The 17,329-nt window shown below is 31.8% G+C and overlaps 1 protein-coding gene across 4 annotated transcripts in view; it reads right to left on the reverse strand.

Annotated features, from left to right (window-relative positions):
• The window catches only part of LOC114326210 (KH domain-containing protein akap-1), a 205,611-nt gene continuing 188,282 nt past the window's right edge, over nt 1–17,329 (reverse strand). For all 4 annotated transcript variants that reach the window (XM_028274490.2, XM_050646190.1, XM_028274491.2 and 1 more), the window contains 2 exons: nt 16,066–16,202; nt 1–9,711 (listed from right to left, as the gene is read on the reverse strand). In XM_028274490.2, coding sequence (XP_028130291.1) covers nt 9,589–9,711; nt 16,066–16,202 — 260 coding nt within the window. In that variant the 3' untranslated portion in view covers nt 1–9,588. The remainder of the gene's footprint in view (nt 9,712–16,065; nt 16,203–17,329) is intronic.

Below are 17,329 nucleotides of genomic sequence, written 5' to 3' on the forward strand. Positions count from 1 at the left end.
TTTTAGTTTTTTGGGTTTATATGTCAATCCAAAACATTATATATATTACAAGTATGTCTTATGTACAAAACGCTAACTATGTAAATATAATCTAAAAACAAAACTACCTAAAAATAAAAAGGTTAATAACATATATATGAATAACGCTCTTAAATAACTAAGTAGATACTTGAAAAATGGTGGTCAATTCAAAGAATGGAAATAATCAAAACTTATCTAACAATTTTCTATCCTTCGTTCAGTTAGCCACAAATTTAATACACTTTATGTCACTGTAGAGAAAGGAAACAACACCTTTTATACTCCTGCTTAACAAAATAGTAAATTAATTTCATCAAAGTTATATAATAGTACATATTTGTAGTGAAGAAATAAATCAAATAGAAGAGTTGTGAATAGAACATGACAATATCAGGCGTTCAATAGATAAAAAATTCACTATATGTTCGATTTTGTCTGGTTAAAATGTATCTTCGTTATATATTACTGTACTAAACATCTTGTGGACAGACCCAAAAACCAACAAAAATATGTCACGAAGGATAAAGATGACTAAATGCAAAATGATGTAAAAAAATACGCCTAAAAAATTTGAGATTGGACAAGCTACTGATGTTCAAGATTGAAGAGAATGAGAAGAACAGAACGAGACCAAAAGTTATGACTATTTCCAGTAAGTAGTTAAGCAACAATGATAAATACCCAGAAAACACTTACATGACTACGATTTTGACACTTTTAATAGAAGTTTCGCTTTATTTACATAATAAATATGATTAATTCACTTATACATCTATATAGGTATCAATAAATAAGAGCAATAAGTCATCTTATATAAAAAAATAAAATAAAAAAAATACAGCAGTTATAACCTATTCATCTCCCGACACGACAAATTTCGACAAATCTTCATAGTTCGATGGTAAAATTGTGTGTGAGGAAAGAAATTTGAAGAAATAAAAAAGAAAGAAAGAACATAGTTGGTAGTAACTTAAGATATGGTAAAATTATAATTTTACACAAAATTACTAATAAAAGCAATAAATTCTACGATTATGTACATAAAAAAACAGTAATAACAATTCAAAAGAGAATTAAACCAAACATATTCTTTTTTTTTTCTTTCGATACACTCACTTTTGTGAAATTTCACGATAAGGGCAATAATAATGTAAGACTTCCTCTTCTCGTAGTGCTTATTCGTTTCGGATGTTGGCGACCCTCATGGCAATCTGTACTTTGCAAACTGATGCTCTGAAAAGATTTGTGGCTGTTGTGTTGAGCCACATAAAATATGTAGATTTTTCAGTCGGAAAATCCTTCGCCTTCCTGGTTCTCATTTTCCTTGTACGTTTCCTGTAAAATTGCATTTGTCTTAGAAGCAGATACAATATTTTTCTTATATTTCTCTAGTTCTGCAAAATATCAATAGATAAAACTCAACTTGTACCCAGACTTAATTTAACAGTTCCTCGATATGTCTCAAGATTTTTCTGATTAACATTCTTTTTATACAATGTTTTGGCTATTTCAGCTCCTTAACTTACTATCGTTCTTCCTTTATTTCTTTTGCTTGTATTCTATTTTCAGATATCACTTCTTTACTCCATCTTTCCTTACTTCAGAACTGTTAGTCTAGATATTATCTTCCTTTATGGCAATAATTCATAATTGGGTGATATACAGTAGAACCCCGTAAATCCGAACAATAACATGTTTATTATACAGAGTAAAGCCAGAAAATTGGACAATGTAGGATTACTAGGACTTTGACATTTAAAATTTCTTAAAAATAAATATTATACTTTAATATATAGGTTTATAAAGTGTTTATAAAGGTTAAACACAAACTTACTTTGGTTCTCTCGTAGTCAACTTGGAGTCCAAAAATATTGTCCACACTCTTGCGAGAACGTTTGGCTACTCAATATCACAATGAAAGCTTTGAACTACTAGTTAAGGCTAACTTTCGGATAATCCGAACTTTTCGGAATCCGAACAGGCTGTCCCCCCAATTAGTTCGGATTTGCGGGGTTCTACTGTAGTTCATTAAATTCACATGTGATGTCACATCATTTGACCATTATTTAAAATGGTGTTAACAGTGGTGATGAGAGTCCTTCTTCTTCTTCATGTACCAAGTCCTTTCAGAACGTTGGTTACCATCATAGCTATCTTAATTTTATTCACTGCCACCAGTGGTGTCATGGCAAAATTAGCAGTGCCGGAACGCACTGCTAATTTTTGTTTACAAAACCCAAATTCTCTATTTATTTTTTTTCTTTTCTTAACCAGTGCCGGAACGGCGTTCCCGCACCATGACACCACTGACTGCCACCCTAAATAGAATGCTTGTATCAATACTATACCAATCACGCAAGTTTTTCAACTATAAAGTTTTTTTCTTTCTGCTATTTTCCCTTGCATATTTTTTAGCATATTTGACACATCTCATTACATTATTTAGCATATTTGACACATCTCATTACATGTTCTAAGTACTCCAGCTTTCTGTTATTGATGTTCTTTATAATCTCAGTAGTCTTGCTGAGACGTTCTAGTATTATACGGAGAGGCAGCGTCGAAAAATTTCTCTGAATTTACTAAAGCTGGGTATTTTCACAGTTGATTACTGTGATTGTGTAGAGAACCATACTGCGGTCGGTCAAGCGAAACGTAGAACAGGTGGTAATGACAGCTTGTCAAACTTGCTTACCTGCGGAAGTAATTAAATCTATTTACTAAGGCTGAAAATCAGTACACACATTCTAAATTGAATAAGAATAAAAGTTATTATAGTCGGTCAGCTGTATGACGGGACAGAGTCGGTCGGTCGGCCCCAATGAATGTACAGGGTTATTCACTATATTTTGACCGCCCTCTAAACTGCTTTATTTACAGAATTAGAAAAAAATGTAAAATACAAAGTTATTCGATTTTTTAATTATGATTTTTTGACGTATAATAATAATAATAGCGTTTATTGACGTCATCCATCTGGGCGTGATGACGTAATTGACTATTTTTTTAAATGAGAATAGGGGTCGTGTGCTAGCTCATTTGAAAGGTTATTTAATTCTCTATGCAGTAATATAAACATTAAGATCGTTATTTATACAGGGTGTTCAAAAAAATGTTTTGAATTATTAATTAAACAATTATTTTAATTAAAAAATTTCTTTTTGACACTCTGTATAAACAATCATGTTAATGTTTATATTACTGAATAGGGAACTGAATAACCTTTCAAATGAGCTAGCACACGATCCCTATTCTCATTTAAAAAAAATAGTCGATTACGTCATCACGCCCAGATGGATGACGTCATTAGTATGGTATATATGTCAAAAAATCATAATTTAAAAATTGATTAAGTTTTGTATTTTACATTTTTTTTAATTCTGTAAATACAGCAGTTTAGAGGGGGGTCAAAATATAGTGAATAACATTGTACATTCATTGGGGCCGACCGACCAGCTCTGTCCCATCATACAGCTGACCGACTATAATAACTTTTATTCTTATTCAATTTAGAATGTGTGTACTGATTTTCAGCCTTACTAAATGGATTTAATTACCTCCGCAAGTAAGCAACTTTGACAAGCTGTCAGTACCACCTGTTCTATGTTTCGCTTGACCTACCGCTGTATGTTTCTCTACACAATCACAGTACTCAACTGTGAAATAACCAGCTTTAGTAAATTCAGAGAAATTTTTCAGCGCTGCCTCTTAGAGTATATTGTGGAGTTTCGAATCTTCTCCACCATAAACTTTTAAAATTCTACTATAGCACCACATTTTGAAGACCTCAGGGCGATTTAGATCACTTTTATTCACAGTCTAGGACTCGACAGTCTTTCAAGCCACTGTTCCTATTAACACAAGAATTGTCCTTTATTTGTATTACATTTTCTTAACACACGATTTCTATTCAAAATTTGTAGTTTTCCTAAATTTAGATAATTGAAGTGTGCACTGGAACAATGATTTATGTTACATATTGGCAACATGTAACATAAATCGTTGTTTCGGTGCACGTATCAACTCAAATTCAGTAATTTGCATGTCTGAAGCTACTACCAACTTCTGCTACTCATCAACAAAACCGAAGCATCAACTAAAAAATAAAACTATATTCTCAAAGAAAAAAATAACATCTGCGCCATCGGTTTAAATCGAACCAAACAAATATATACAGGCTTTACCGTTACCAATAATTAAATACAACACAAAGGACAGTAATTATATACATTTGTTTAATACAAGTTTCGATAGACGTACCCAAAAAGCGTTCCAATAGCACGACGACACTTTAGAATGGTATCTACATTTTGGTATTTTATGAATGATACTTTAGCTCTTTTTTTAAATGTTAAATGAGTCTCTAACACATTAATATCAAGAAACAGTAACTTACTATCCTCCATTTTGTTGCTGATACACACATCACTGTAACCTTATTTAAAACTACTATAAATTGCTGAATTTGTATATACAGGTGAGTCTGTAATTTGGAATTAATTCAATATCTCAAACACTAACTGTTTTTTTCTGAAAATTGCTCAGACCCGTCGATTAGTATTTCAAATTGTCCTTTTTGACATACAATAATAATGTATACAGGGTGTCCCAATTTAGAGATATGACGTCATCGTTGATTTTCTTAAATGGCAACACTGTCATTTTGATAACTATTTTGATAGGGTGTGTAAAGTTATACATAACTGCAAAATATCAAATTTTTATCCTCTACCATTTATAAGATAATAAAAAATAACAGTTATGTCTGTACTTTGGAATAAATTCAATAAATCAAATACTAATAGTTTTTTTGAAAAATGCTCAGACCCGTCGATTAATATTTCAAATTGTCATTTTTGATATACAATAGCAATGCATATAGGGTGTCACAATTTAGAGATATGACGTCATTGTTTATTTTCTTAAATGGCAACACTGTCATTTTGATAGCTATTTTGATAGGGTGTGTAAAGTTATATATAACTGAAAAATTTCAAATTTTTATTCCCTACCATTTACAAGATAATAAAAAATAACAAAGTTATAAAAAACACGTAATCAAATAATAATTTTGAATTTAATTATTTCAATTAAGCAAATGATCATAATGTTGGCCATTGACTATTTGACAATAATTGAGGGCAACATTATGAGCATTTGCTTAATTGAAATGATTATTAAAATTATTATTTGATTACTTGATTTTCATAACTTTATTTTTTATTATCTTGTAAATGGTAGAGAATAAAAATTTGAAATTTTGCAGTTATGTATAACTTTGCACACACTATCAAAATAGCTATCAAAATACCAGTGTTGCCATTTAAGAATATCAACGATGACGTTATATCTCTAAATTGTGACATCCTGTAAACATTATTATTGTATGTCAAAAATGACAATTTGAAATACTAATCGACGGGTCTGAGAATTTTTCAAAAAAAAAACAATTATTATTTGAATTATTGAATTTATTCCAAATCACAGACATAACTTTATTTTTTATTATTTTGTAAATGGTAAAGAATAAAAATTTGATATTTTGCAGTTATGTATAACTTTACACACCCGATCAAAATAGCTATCAAAATGTCAGTGTTGCCATTTAAGCAAATCAACGATGACATAATATCTCTAAATTGGGACACCCTGTATATATTAATATTGTATGTCAAAAAGGACAATTTGAAATACTAATCGATGAGTCTGAGCATTTAAAAAAAAACGATTAATATTTAAGATATTGAATGTATTCCAAATTACAGACTCACTCTGTATAACTCTACTAGTATATTGAAAAATAGTAGATGCATCTTCCAAATCCATTCAGTTAGATTTCATTTCTGCTTCAAATATATAAAATTAACAGACAAAAACTACATACTTCAAATAATGTTGGCAATAATGCAAAGTAAACCTACCAGCCTTGTTCTCACATCTGGAAGATCATTTTGGAACTGTTTTGAGTACGTCTATTTCATATTTGTGTCTCAAAGAATACGAATAGTTTGAGCAAAACACAAAGTATAGAATATTCGTAATGTAAGTAAACTGGATCAGTCAAAAATTCTTCTCCTTCACGGGTTTTAAATACGGTTCATATTATATTTAGCCTCCCATCTTTCCAAAAAGATTTTTTTGCAATAACAGTTACAATGATAAGCATTTGACCTATCTATATAAGAATAACGTTTTAAATTTGCGCAAAAACAACCCACGATGTGTTTTTAACACTAGTGTATCTATAGCTTGCTCAAATTTGATATTTTATAATGAATATCTGTTGTGATAGATAATAAACTGTTTTATATTTTTGTACCATTTCGAAAGATGGGGAGATAATTTAAGCAAAGACTTGTAAACTAGAATATAAGGTTGGTAATATAAAGTGTAGTCATAAAAGATTTTGAAAATTTTAATAAAATAGTTTCTTGTTACTTACAGGGGGACTAGCAGTGGACAAGCTGAAACAGGTTATCAGAAATTATGCTATATCAAAAATTTGAAGGAGAAAAAACAATATAAAGAAACAATTGTGAGAATGGTGAAAAACAGTAAACAAAATGTAAATGCGTTCAAAAACGAATCTTTTTAATATTATATAGTGAAAAGGCGAACCAATTTTTATTTTCATTGTTAGTAGGACAATGATGTGAAGGAAGGGATAGAAAAGATTTGGATATATAGAGGTCGATAGTAAAAGGAAAAAAAAATTGGAGCAGAGTAAAAATTTAAGCCGTCTAATTCGCTATAAAATATATATTGAGATTATATTATTGGTAACATCTTTCCATTATAGTGTTAAGCTATAAGTAAGTACATTAGTTTCTCATGTTTCCGTGAAATCAGAATAGAGCATGATGAAACAAAGCAACTATAGGGCTCAGGTTTAATGTACAGATACATTGTAGCAAACCTCATTTAACGTTAAACGTTGATCCGGTTCGAAGGACCACAATATGGCATTTAGAAATACATAGATCCAGTAATAGTGATGAGCAGTAAAATATTTTAGTCCATTAGCACTATAATTTGAAATAAGAAAAAAATAAATTAAATATAAACTAGTTTACAGTCCGCCTGTAGATATTTACATAATTTATATAGGATAATTATAAAGTTAGAGAAGTGTATATTTAGAATCACATTAGGAAGCCGCAACTAGTCACTAGATGTCAGCTCTTAGTGTCACATATACTAGACTTTCTTCTTATTTCTCAACGTAGAGATTGCCAACGTTAGTATTTTCTACTGATACACTAATATTATCTATTTTAATCTCATTTAACTAGATTAAGTTAGATTATATCCCAGAAATAGCATTTCTGCGTACGATATTTTTGATTGAAAATTTTCTGAATTTACTTCATAATGTGACACCAAACACAAATTACAACACATACTTTACCTGTTTTGTTTCGAATGAGATATTTGATGAAAAAAAAAAATGAAAATCACAATTGCAATCTTTACAAAGTGCAGTTTCGCCAACCTATAGTAATAGTACAACAAAAATTACGCCCCTATAGCGACTACCAACCTAAAGAAAGCAAGTAAAACTTGAATGTCAGGATATATTCTATATTTGACAGTCGTGCAAACTAACCTTAAAATAGTACATAAAATATTAAATCATCTAGTTAACAATATAAATCAGTTTTTCTTATAAAAGCGGGACAAAAATCATCGCGTCGATAAAACAGCTACAGCTAACTGCACTATCAATTAATTCACAATATAAAGATTAACATCAATTGTTTGAAGTTTGTTCTTTAATCACAATTTCTTAATTTCTTTCTATGCGTTTTGTTAAATAATTTTAATATATAAAGAGTAGTCAAAGTTTTAAATCGTAAAAATGACATTTGCCATTTGAAAATGACATTTGACAATGACACTGAAAATCATACAAATGACATTTTTGACAACTTTTTAGTATTTCTGAAATTTCGAATATTAAAATTGCTAAAGCATTAGTGTTTGAACAAGAATTTAAGGATTACTTAAAATATTTTTTTATTATTCTTAATATTTTTAACACATAACCTTATTTAACACGTTCGTTGCCAGACATATTTTTTAATATATGTCCTTACATTGATACTTGCCCCTTTTGAAGATTGTCTGGAATCGGAAGGATCTGGTTGGTAAATATTACCTTTCTTTAATTCATCCTTTGCTTATCCTCTTCGATCATGTTATTCAAAAGTACGCCAAACATATCTTTTACATTGAGCACTAGTGAGCCGTGATATAAAAACGTTGGTACCATTGGGGCAGTGCGGCCCAGTGAGATAAGTTATTATTTACGTGCGCCATTGGTCCGGTGCCACATAACATAACCTATATCTAATATGTCAACTGTCAACACAATCAGTTTGTGGATAGCTGAAGTTGGAGTGGTTTAAACTGGAATAGTTTCTGCCTGGGGTAAGTTTAGAGAATTTAAAAGTTCAGGTTGAGTTCACCTTGAATCTGTATAATAGTTGGGGATGGTATGTTTGCCAATCCCACTGTAGGTGCATCGCTGTACTGGAGTTACATTTGCAGTAACTAAAGGTGGAGGCAAATTGACAGTTTTCAGAGTTGGAGCAGAGACTAAAACATTTTGTGCAGATGGAGCAGGACTTAAAATAATCAAAGTATTGGACCCTTGTACTATTTGTGGGCGAGGAATGCTAAGAAGTACGGGCGATGTAGAGATTACAGTTTCAGTAATGGCAGTTTGTTCTGGAATAGTTTGAAAAGTGACTATTTGTGCCATGTCGGTAGTATATTCTTTAAGAGAGGCTGTCCTGTTAAAATTTTGGGTACTGCTGTTATTGGAAGTTATTTCAAAGTCGGCTTTTGATTGTCTTGTTTCTGAGATTGAACAATTGAAGAACTAAACGAAGTGCTTATATTTATTTCTTTCATCTGCTTGAAATCGTTGAGAAAGGAGTCAAAGAAGTGAATGCTTATTAACTTCTGTTAATGATGTTATGTATTCTATAAGACAGCTTTGTCTCTAAGTGAACTTCTTAAAACAGCTCAGAATTTTGGGGAATTCTCCGTCAAAGATGTTGGCCCTATCGGGCGAATGTAGCCTGTTGAGGCAGCATCAATGCTGGTCCTGCAGGACCAACGTGGCAGTGAACGTGTTAATCACTTAATTCATGGTTTGTTATATCTTTAAATTTCTCACGTCAAAATTGGTGGTGCCTACGTATTTTATAACAGCATGCAAAGTTTTTTGATAACCACAATAAATTATGTGTACCCTTTTTGTAGCAAAATGTTAAACAATTAAAGTTGCCTATCTTGTATGTTAGTATAATAAAATCACTTTTTGATTTCATTTTAGTGTTTTCTCTGCTCTAAATATGTAACTAAATTATCGATACCAGATAGTTAAAGTCGATTATTTAAAAAATGTTTTCGAGAACTATATATAAAAATATTTTCGGTGACTAAAGAACAAACTTGCGACAAGAAAAAAATATATATATAACGAGTGCTTGATTAGTGAATAACCAAGTGACTAAAACAGACCCATTGTGGGTAAAAACGAAAGGGTGGCACGACGAATCATGCCGTTATGCCGCCTACGGCTCCTTCTGTGATTTCCTGGCGATGGGTCTGAGTGTCGGTCTGTTGTAACCATACGGCGTAACCGTTATCTACCAAGTGCTGGTTTAGGAATACTACACCCTGCAAAAAACGGTTTTGTAAGTCCAATTTAATTATGCCCTTATGAGACGGTAGAAAAACAGTTGTTGGACAAATATTTTTTACTTAGATAAATAAATTTAATCACAATTGTGTAAGTGCACAGTTGGAACTACAAAAAACGAACATACAGATAAATCTTGCAACCCTGCAAAATATTTACAACATTTCGTCTTGTCGGACTATAAACGTACAAACAACAGTTTATAGTTCGGGGCTAGACTAAATATAGATGTTGACACAGAAAGTTATTTGGGCAATATGAAAATTGGTATAAAATATCTTAAGGGGGAGGTATGGTTTGAAATCAACATATCAAGCATATTTTTGTGAATTTTTTTCGAAGCTATGGTACAATTATTTTATTTTTAAATGAAATAAGCATATTAAGTAAAATTCAAAGAATATTTAGAAAAAAATTCAATCCAAAATATTGAAAAATAAGTCATTAGTGACAAATTTTGACAGGCAGCTCACAAAAAAATGGATTTTGCGGTGGACATCAGAACTCGTCACTCGATCATACGAAACAAAAAATTCAAAGAGATTTAATTAGCTTATGAGTTTCACGAGGTCACAACGTCGAGTTTTTTATTTTTAATGATTTTTGAATTTTTGGTATCACTCAGAAATCAAAAAATGAAATTTTTGGTAAAAAATTTTGTGAAAATCAACAGATTTATTATTGTTGAACAAAAAATAAGCAAAAAAAGAAAAATATCTCGACGTTGTTACCTCATGAAATGTCTAAAGTAAATCTGTGCAAAATATCAGGTAGATCGACCGAGAAGTTTTTCAGTTACAATGTCCACCGCATTTGAAAAAGCAGTTTTCAGAAAAATGCGTTTAAAGTTTAACAACTGCATGTTCTTATTTGTCTGCCAAATCGTAAAGTGATGCACATTGGAATATGTTTTTTGAATCGAGGAGTAATCTACAACAGAGAAAGCGAACAGTTGTTTAACGTTTCTCACTACGCTCAAGCGTGGTGGCGCGAAGTCGCGGCAAAGCGAGTCGAAGGTAGAGATATTCAACACGCTGTAATTGGGAACATCCATAAACTACGTCGTAAAAATTTTGGACTTTTTGATACCCTCCCCCCTTCCGTCGTAAAGCGTCGTCTACAGTTGACCCCCCCTCATATCGACGTCGCAATTGCAACTCATGGCCCCCCTTTATAGTGATTTTTTTTTAAATTCCATGATATTTCTGGATTTTTTAAAGTCAGCTATCAACATTTATTTACTTACTGTGTAGTTCATTAATATCCGCGTACTTTTTTCTCTCAATTTACTGTACAACTAATTAGCTTTATTGGGATAAAAGACAATACTTTTATCGGAGTTCCGATATGCTTTCTTAACTGCATCATGTAAATCTTGATACTTATTTTGTTTTGATTTCAATACCATTTTTTTATTAAGTATAAATACAATGTACTTACTAAATATAACAGAATATTTTATTTCTATTCATTCTTGTAGAGTTGTTTCACAGAGTATTCAGTAAATAAATGAACAGTTTAATATTTATTGCTTACAGACGTTGTTCTTTATAGAAGCGTTTGTTTAAATACATAGAACAATGTTTTATTATTATTAAGACTGTGAGTGATAAAAACGAAATGAAAAGTTTGCGATAAAAGTAATATACCTACTAATTCTTTTTAATTCTAAAATAGGGTAATTTTTTTATATTCGTGAACATCAAACGACGTCGGATGTGCACTCATGGCCCCCTCCCCCCTATACCGTCGTAATAAGCAAAGGCTCCCCTCCCCCTTTTCAACGACGTAGTTTATGGGTGTCCCCTATCTGGTAATTTTACTCCGATTATTTTGAAATTTTCAGAGAGTATTCTTGAAAGTATGCACTTTTATTTGAAATAATAATAAAAAATTTAATATTTCAAACCATACAAGCAATGCCTAAAAACAAAATTGAAGATTAGGCTGAAGAGGAATGGATCTTTAATAGCTATTGAATTGTTTCACATATTTTTTTGTTTGGAACACCATCCTAGCTTTTTCCAGTTGAAGTATTTGCTCTCAAGTATGTAAATATATCAAGAAGCATATCGAAGTAGAGGTCGTCCGCCAACAAGATGGTGTGATGACATAAAACGGATCGACAAAAATTGGATGCAAATAGCACAAAACAGAAATACATGGAAAATACTGAGGGAGACCCATATCCAGTAGTGGATAGATCCGGGTTGAATGATGATGAATTAAATATATCTTTTTAACAGATAGATAACAAAAGCAACCAAACACAAATTGAGAGAAAGCAATAAATCAACTGAAAATAATTTAAAAATTTAAAACAATATCGCTGTCCCGGAAGAACAATGGCGTAACTGCAAATTTTGTCAATTCCTGTTTATTGCGTAATTAACTTCTAAAATACTGTGTACGTACATATGATACAAAAACGACAGAACTGTAACTATGTGCACTAAAAATACATCCCATTTTAGACCTTGTTTCAGATGCACAATGACGCAACTGTAGATAGGATTGAAAAAGGGAGGATGAAGAGAATAAACGCCATACTAAATATTTAAAAAGGTTTTTTAAAATTTCCTTCTTCTTCTTCTTTTTATGTACACATGACTCGGTCTGTTTTTCAATGTGCCTCCAGTAAGTAGTCATTCCATCTTCTTCGTGGTCTACCCACTGATTGTCTTCCTATTGGGGAACCGTCTTTCGCCGTCCTTACTACTCTATTTGTTGTCATTCGGCTTATGTGGCCATTCCATTCTACTCTTCTGTTTTTCACCCAGTTATTAATGTTGTCCACCTTGCATCTACTTCTAGCTTACAAGTGTCTTTTACAACTGATACACTTGGGGAGTCGCTTGAGGGTTCTATGTCTGCACAGTCAGTGACCAATGAATGGTTTTGCGTAAACCAATTACTGCTCAATGCAGCAAAAACCAACAGAGTTGTTTTTTCTCTCAGAGACACACATCATGTAAATGATGGTATGAGCAGTGTCAGATTTCTGGGTGTATTATTAGATCCCAAGCTTCAATGGGGTGAACATATCAACAGTCTAAGTAAAAAGCTAGCAAAAAATCTGTTTGTACTCAGGAATCTGGCACCTAATGTTTCACATAAAGTCTTAATAACAGTGTACCATGCAATTTTTCAGTCTCATCTAGCCTATGCCATTTTAGTCTGGGGTCATTCAGCAGAAATGTTGACAGTCTTTGGTTGGCAGCGTAAGGCAGTTAGAGTTCTTGCTGGTCTTTGGTATAGGGATGATTGTAGGCAAGCATATAGGTCCCTAAGAATTCTCACTGTTCCATCTCTATATATACTTGAGAACCTAATGTTTATCAAGAGGGGAGGGGCGCACTTTGAAACCCATGAGAACATACACCAACATGACACCCGATATAAACACCATCTCGTGCCAGCCTACTGGAGATTGAGGAGGTGTCAAACTGGGCCAGGATACTGGGCTATTAAATTTTTCAACAAACTTCCAGATAGTTTAAAGTGTCTTCCATTAAATCAATTTAAGAGTACAATTAAAGATATTTTGTTAGAAAATGTTTTTTATAGTAATGAGGAATTTCTTGCATTTAAATTTTAGGATTTTATGACTTTAAGCAATGTCCATTGTTAATGTAATCAAATTTAATGTGATTTTAATGTTAGTATTTAATGTTATTAATACTCTTAGTCGTATTGTGCATCTTTTTAATTTGTATTGCGTCCAAATCTTTGTGTAATTTTATTTGACATGTGTTAAACACTTGTGTTATTGACATGAATAAACGAATCTGAATCTAGCTCTATCCCCCAGTGTCTTGCCAACGATTTTTCACAGTGTGTTCATCTCTGCTGTTTCTAGTATTCTTTTTGTCCTTTCTGTATCAGGTCGTGTTTCTGCCGCGTATGTCATTATTGGTCTGATGACTGTTTTGTAAATTCTGCCTTTCACTTCTTTTCCGATGTTTTTATTTCTCTATAATATTGTTTCATTCAGGCAACCTGCGGCTCTGTTTGCTTTATTCACCTGATCTTCCACTTCTGTTTCGAGCTTTCCGTAGCTAGATAGTAATGCCTAGATATTTAAACTCCATGACTTGTTCTATTACTTGACCCTCCAGCTCTAATTTACACCTTATTAGATTTGCTGTTATAACCATGCATTTAGTTTTTTTTTTGGGGGAAATTAACATGTTAAATTTTCTAGCGGTTATATTAAATTCATGCAGCATACGTTGTAAATCATCTTCACTTTGAGATATTAGAATTGCGTCGTCTGCATAGCAGATTATTTTAAGTTGTTTTTCTCCCATTTGGTAACCTTTTTTTGTTCTTACTTAAATTTTAAGATAAACAATGACATAACTGCAGAGAGGGTTGAAAACACAAGCTACCATTGTAAGAATAAACGCCCTGGACGATTACTCTTCATTTAATCAATATTTTAATTATTTCAGTTTTTTTGCTCTTCTGGAGAGTTTTGCTTTTGGCAGTTAGTCATTCTTCTTCCGACCTGGCGATATGATACATATTTATTGACTGATATATTTTTAGTAGAAATTTAGGACAGAAAATGAAGAACACCAGAGAGGGGAGACATACGTTGTGGGTCCACAAATAAGAATTTAATACTGGAAGTCTCAGTCTCAAAAAAGGTTCCAGAACAAAGACAGGAATGGTTTGTTCAGTGAGACATACAGTATGCCCCTGTAAGTTGTATCCATATAGAAAACTTTATTATTAATTTTACGAAAAAAAGTTATTCTTTATAAAAAGTTCTGCATGGTCCAAAACTCAAGATTCATTTATCAGATATAAAATTTTATGAATATTATACGAGGTATGTCAAAAAGTTTGAATTTCACTCAAGAGTAAAGTAGCTCTATTTTTCACAATATTGAAAACTGCTTTTATGAAAAGTTGCTTGGAATTAAAAACTATATTCTAATATGCAATTGCATCTTTCTAATTGAAAAAAATTTTTTTTTGAAAAATTATGGATAACTAACATTATTTTCAGTTATTTCAATTCTGAATAACTGATAACTCTTATTATTAATTTTACGAAAAAAAGTGATTCTTAATAAAAAGTTCTAGGTGGTATAAAACCTGAAATACAACCGTCTTATATCAAATTTTATTAATTTTATACGAGGTATGTCAAAAAAGATAAATTTAGATCAAAAGTAAAGTACCTTTATAGTTCAGAATATTGCAATTAGGATGTAATTACATACTGAAACATAGTTTTTAATTCTAAATAACTTTTCATAATAACAATTTTCGATGTTGTGAAAAATAAACGTATTTTACTCTTGAGCGAAATTCATATTTTTTGACATACCTCGTATAAAATTGATAAAATTTGACATAAGATGGTTGTATTTTAGGTTTTAGACCTTGCAGAACTTTTTATTAAGAATCACTTTTTGTCGTAAAATTAATAATAAAAGAATTATCTGAATTGAAATAACTGAAAATAACGTTAGTTATCCATAATTTTTCAAAAAAAAATTTTTTCAATTAGAAGGATGTAATTGCTTACTACAATATAGTTTTAATTCCAAACAACTTTTCATAATAGCAATTTTCAATCTTGTGAAATATATAAAGCTACTTTACTCTTGAGTGAAATTCAAACTTTTTGACATATCTCGTATAATATTCAAAAAAATTTATATTTGATGGTTAAATATTAGGTTTTGGACCATGCAGAGCTTTTTATGAAGAATAACTTTTTTTCGTAAAATTAATAATAAAAAAGTTTTCCATATGGATACAACTTACAGAGACATACTGTATAATTGAGAACTATGTGACATTAAGGATTAGCTGTTAGAAGTTGAGGGAAAGAGAGGTAGAAGAAAACCGTAGACAACATGGAAGGACTATGTGGCAAAGGATTTGAGGGAGAAATCAGAAAGATCAGGTGCTAATGACAAGTAAATCTGTCAAAAGTATACAGTAAAGATGACACCCTAACAGTAACTATATACTATTTGAAATAGTACATATTTACTCTGCGACTTCCAACTACATATATATTATTATACAAACATAAGATTTTACTACTTATCCAAATACTACCATAATACCTCTACATTTAAAATAAATTGAAACTGCTTCGGTCATTAATTTCCGAAACGTTGCCAATGATGTCACACTGTCGACGTTTCGGGAATTACAGAGGAAGCAGCTTACCGTGTCATCTTGTATAGTATACAACCAAAATAAGATGTTTTGATCAGCATCAACGAATGGTGTTTGTGACGTTATTGAGCACTGAAACAAGCTCGAGTGTCAATGTTAATTGACTAAACTAAAGTATACTTTACCTGGCTTCCTATGACTGCATAGATCAATACCAATGGAAGTCCGTCTTCGGTATAATCTGCTACTTGCGTATACATTATCGATCCTTTTGCAACATCTGCTATTAGATTATATGCTTCTTCAGGCCAGGACCCGTCCTCTGCAATGAGGAATATTTTTAGAACGGACTTTGCTTAAGAGTCCTTAACAAACCGTAATTGCTCAGATGATTTTAGTTCGAAAATATACCTTTGTTCACGATTGTATTAAATATCATCTATGATAGTTTTCGTTCATTAACATTTCTAGAAAACTTCTCTTTTTAAATGAAAGTTTTCAAATGAATAATATGAATTCAAAATTCATTGAAATATCTGAAGAAGCGCAATTGGGATTAGGTATTTGGTGTCTGGGTTCTGTTTCAAATGAATTAGTAATGAGAAATCTTTTGTGTCACTACACGTGTACACAAAGAAACTTTAAAAAGGGTTTTGAAGACAGGAGAGGTCTTGGCAACAGTGTCTGGGATTATCTAGGAATCATGTTGACCCTGGCATTCAATACTGTAGTAAAATGGAATGAAAAAAAGAAATATTACCGCGAGAAATTCACTAAATATGTAAAAGTCAGAGAGGTAAAGAGTTTACGAATGATATTGGAGTATATGTTGATGACTATTGGAGACAGTCTAAACTCTCAAATCATTTTAAATGTGCTATTGGAAGAGAAAACGAAGCACTAAAGAATATTAAAAGGGTTTTGAGAGCAAGAAATGTCTTGGCAAGTGCCTGAGATTCTCACTGATCTTGATACTCAATACTAGTTGTAAAATGAAATGAATAGAAGACTTAACGAGAGAAATCTCAGATTTTACGATAAAAAAAACTACTGGGACTATTAAAATAGGAACAAACTCAGTTTTCTTCTGTCTAAATCAGGGGTTCCCAAACTGGGGGGCGCCCCCCCCCTGGGGGGCGTGAGGACATATCAGGGGGGGCGCGAAAGAAGTTGAACATTAAATTAAATTTAGTTATTTTTCTAAAATTAAAAATTAACCGCTTCAAATACCTCTTTTCGACAACACTGTGAAACGCCGCATTGATGATATGACCGAAGACATACAAATTAGATAGTTGATGCAGTAGAATAATCGCCATTTTTTGCTATTCAACTAGACGAGAGTATTGAGTACTGACATATCACAATGTTATCAGTTAATTGTTTATGTTCGGTATATTCAAAACAAAAGAATGAAAGACGAGCTACTCTTTTCTACAGAGTTGGAGA

Source organism: Diabrotica virgifera, chromosome 3 (genome assembly GCF_917563875.1).
Source record: "Diabrotica virgifera virgifera chromosome 3, PGI_DIABVI_V3a".
Taxonomy (NCBI): Eukaryota; Metazoa; Arthropoda; class Insecta; order Coleoptera; family Chrysomelidae; genus Diabrotica; species Diabrotica virgifera.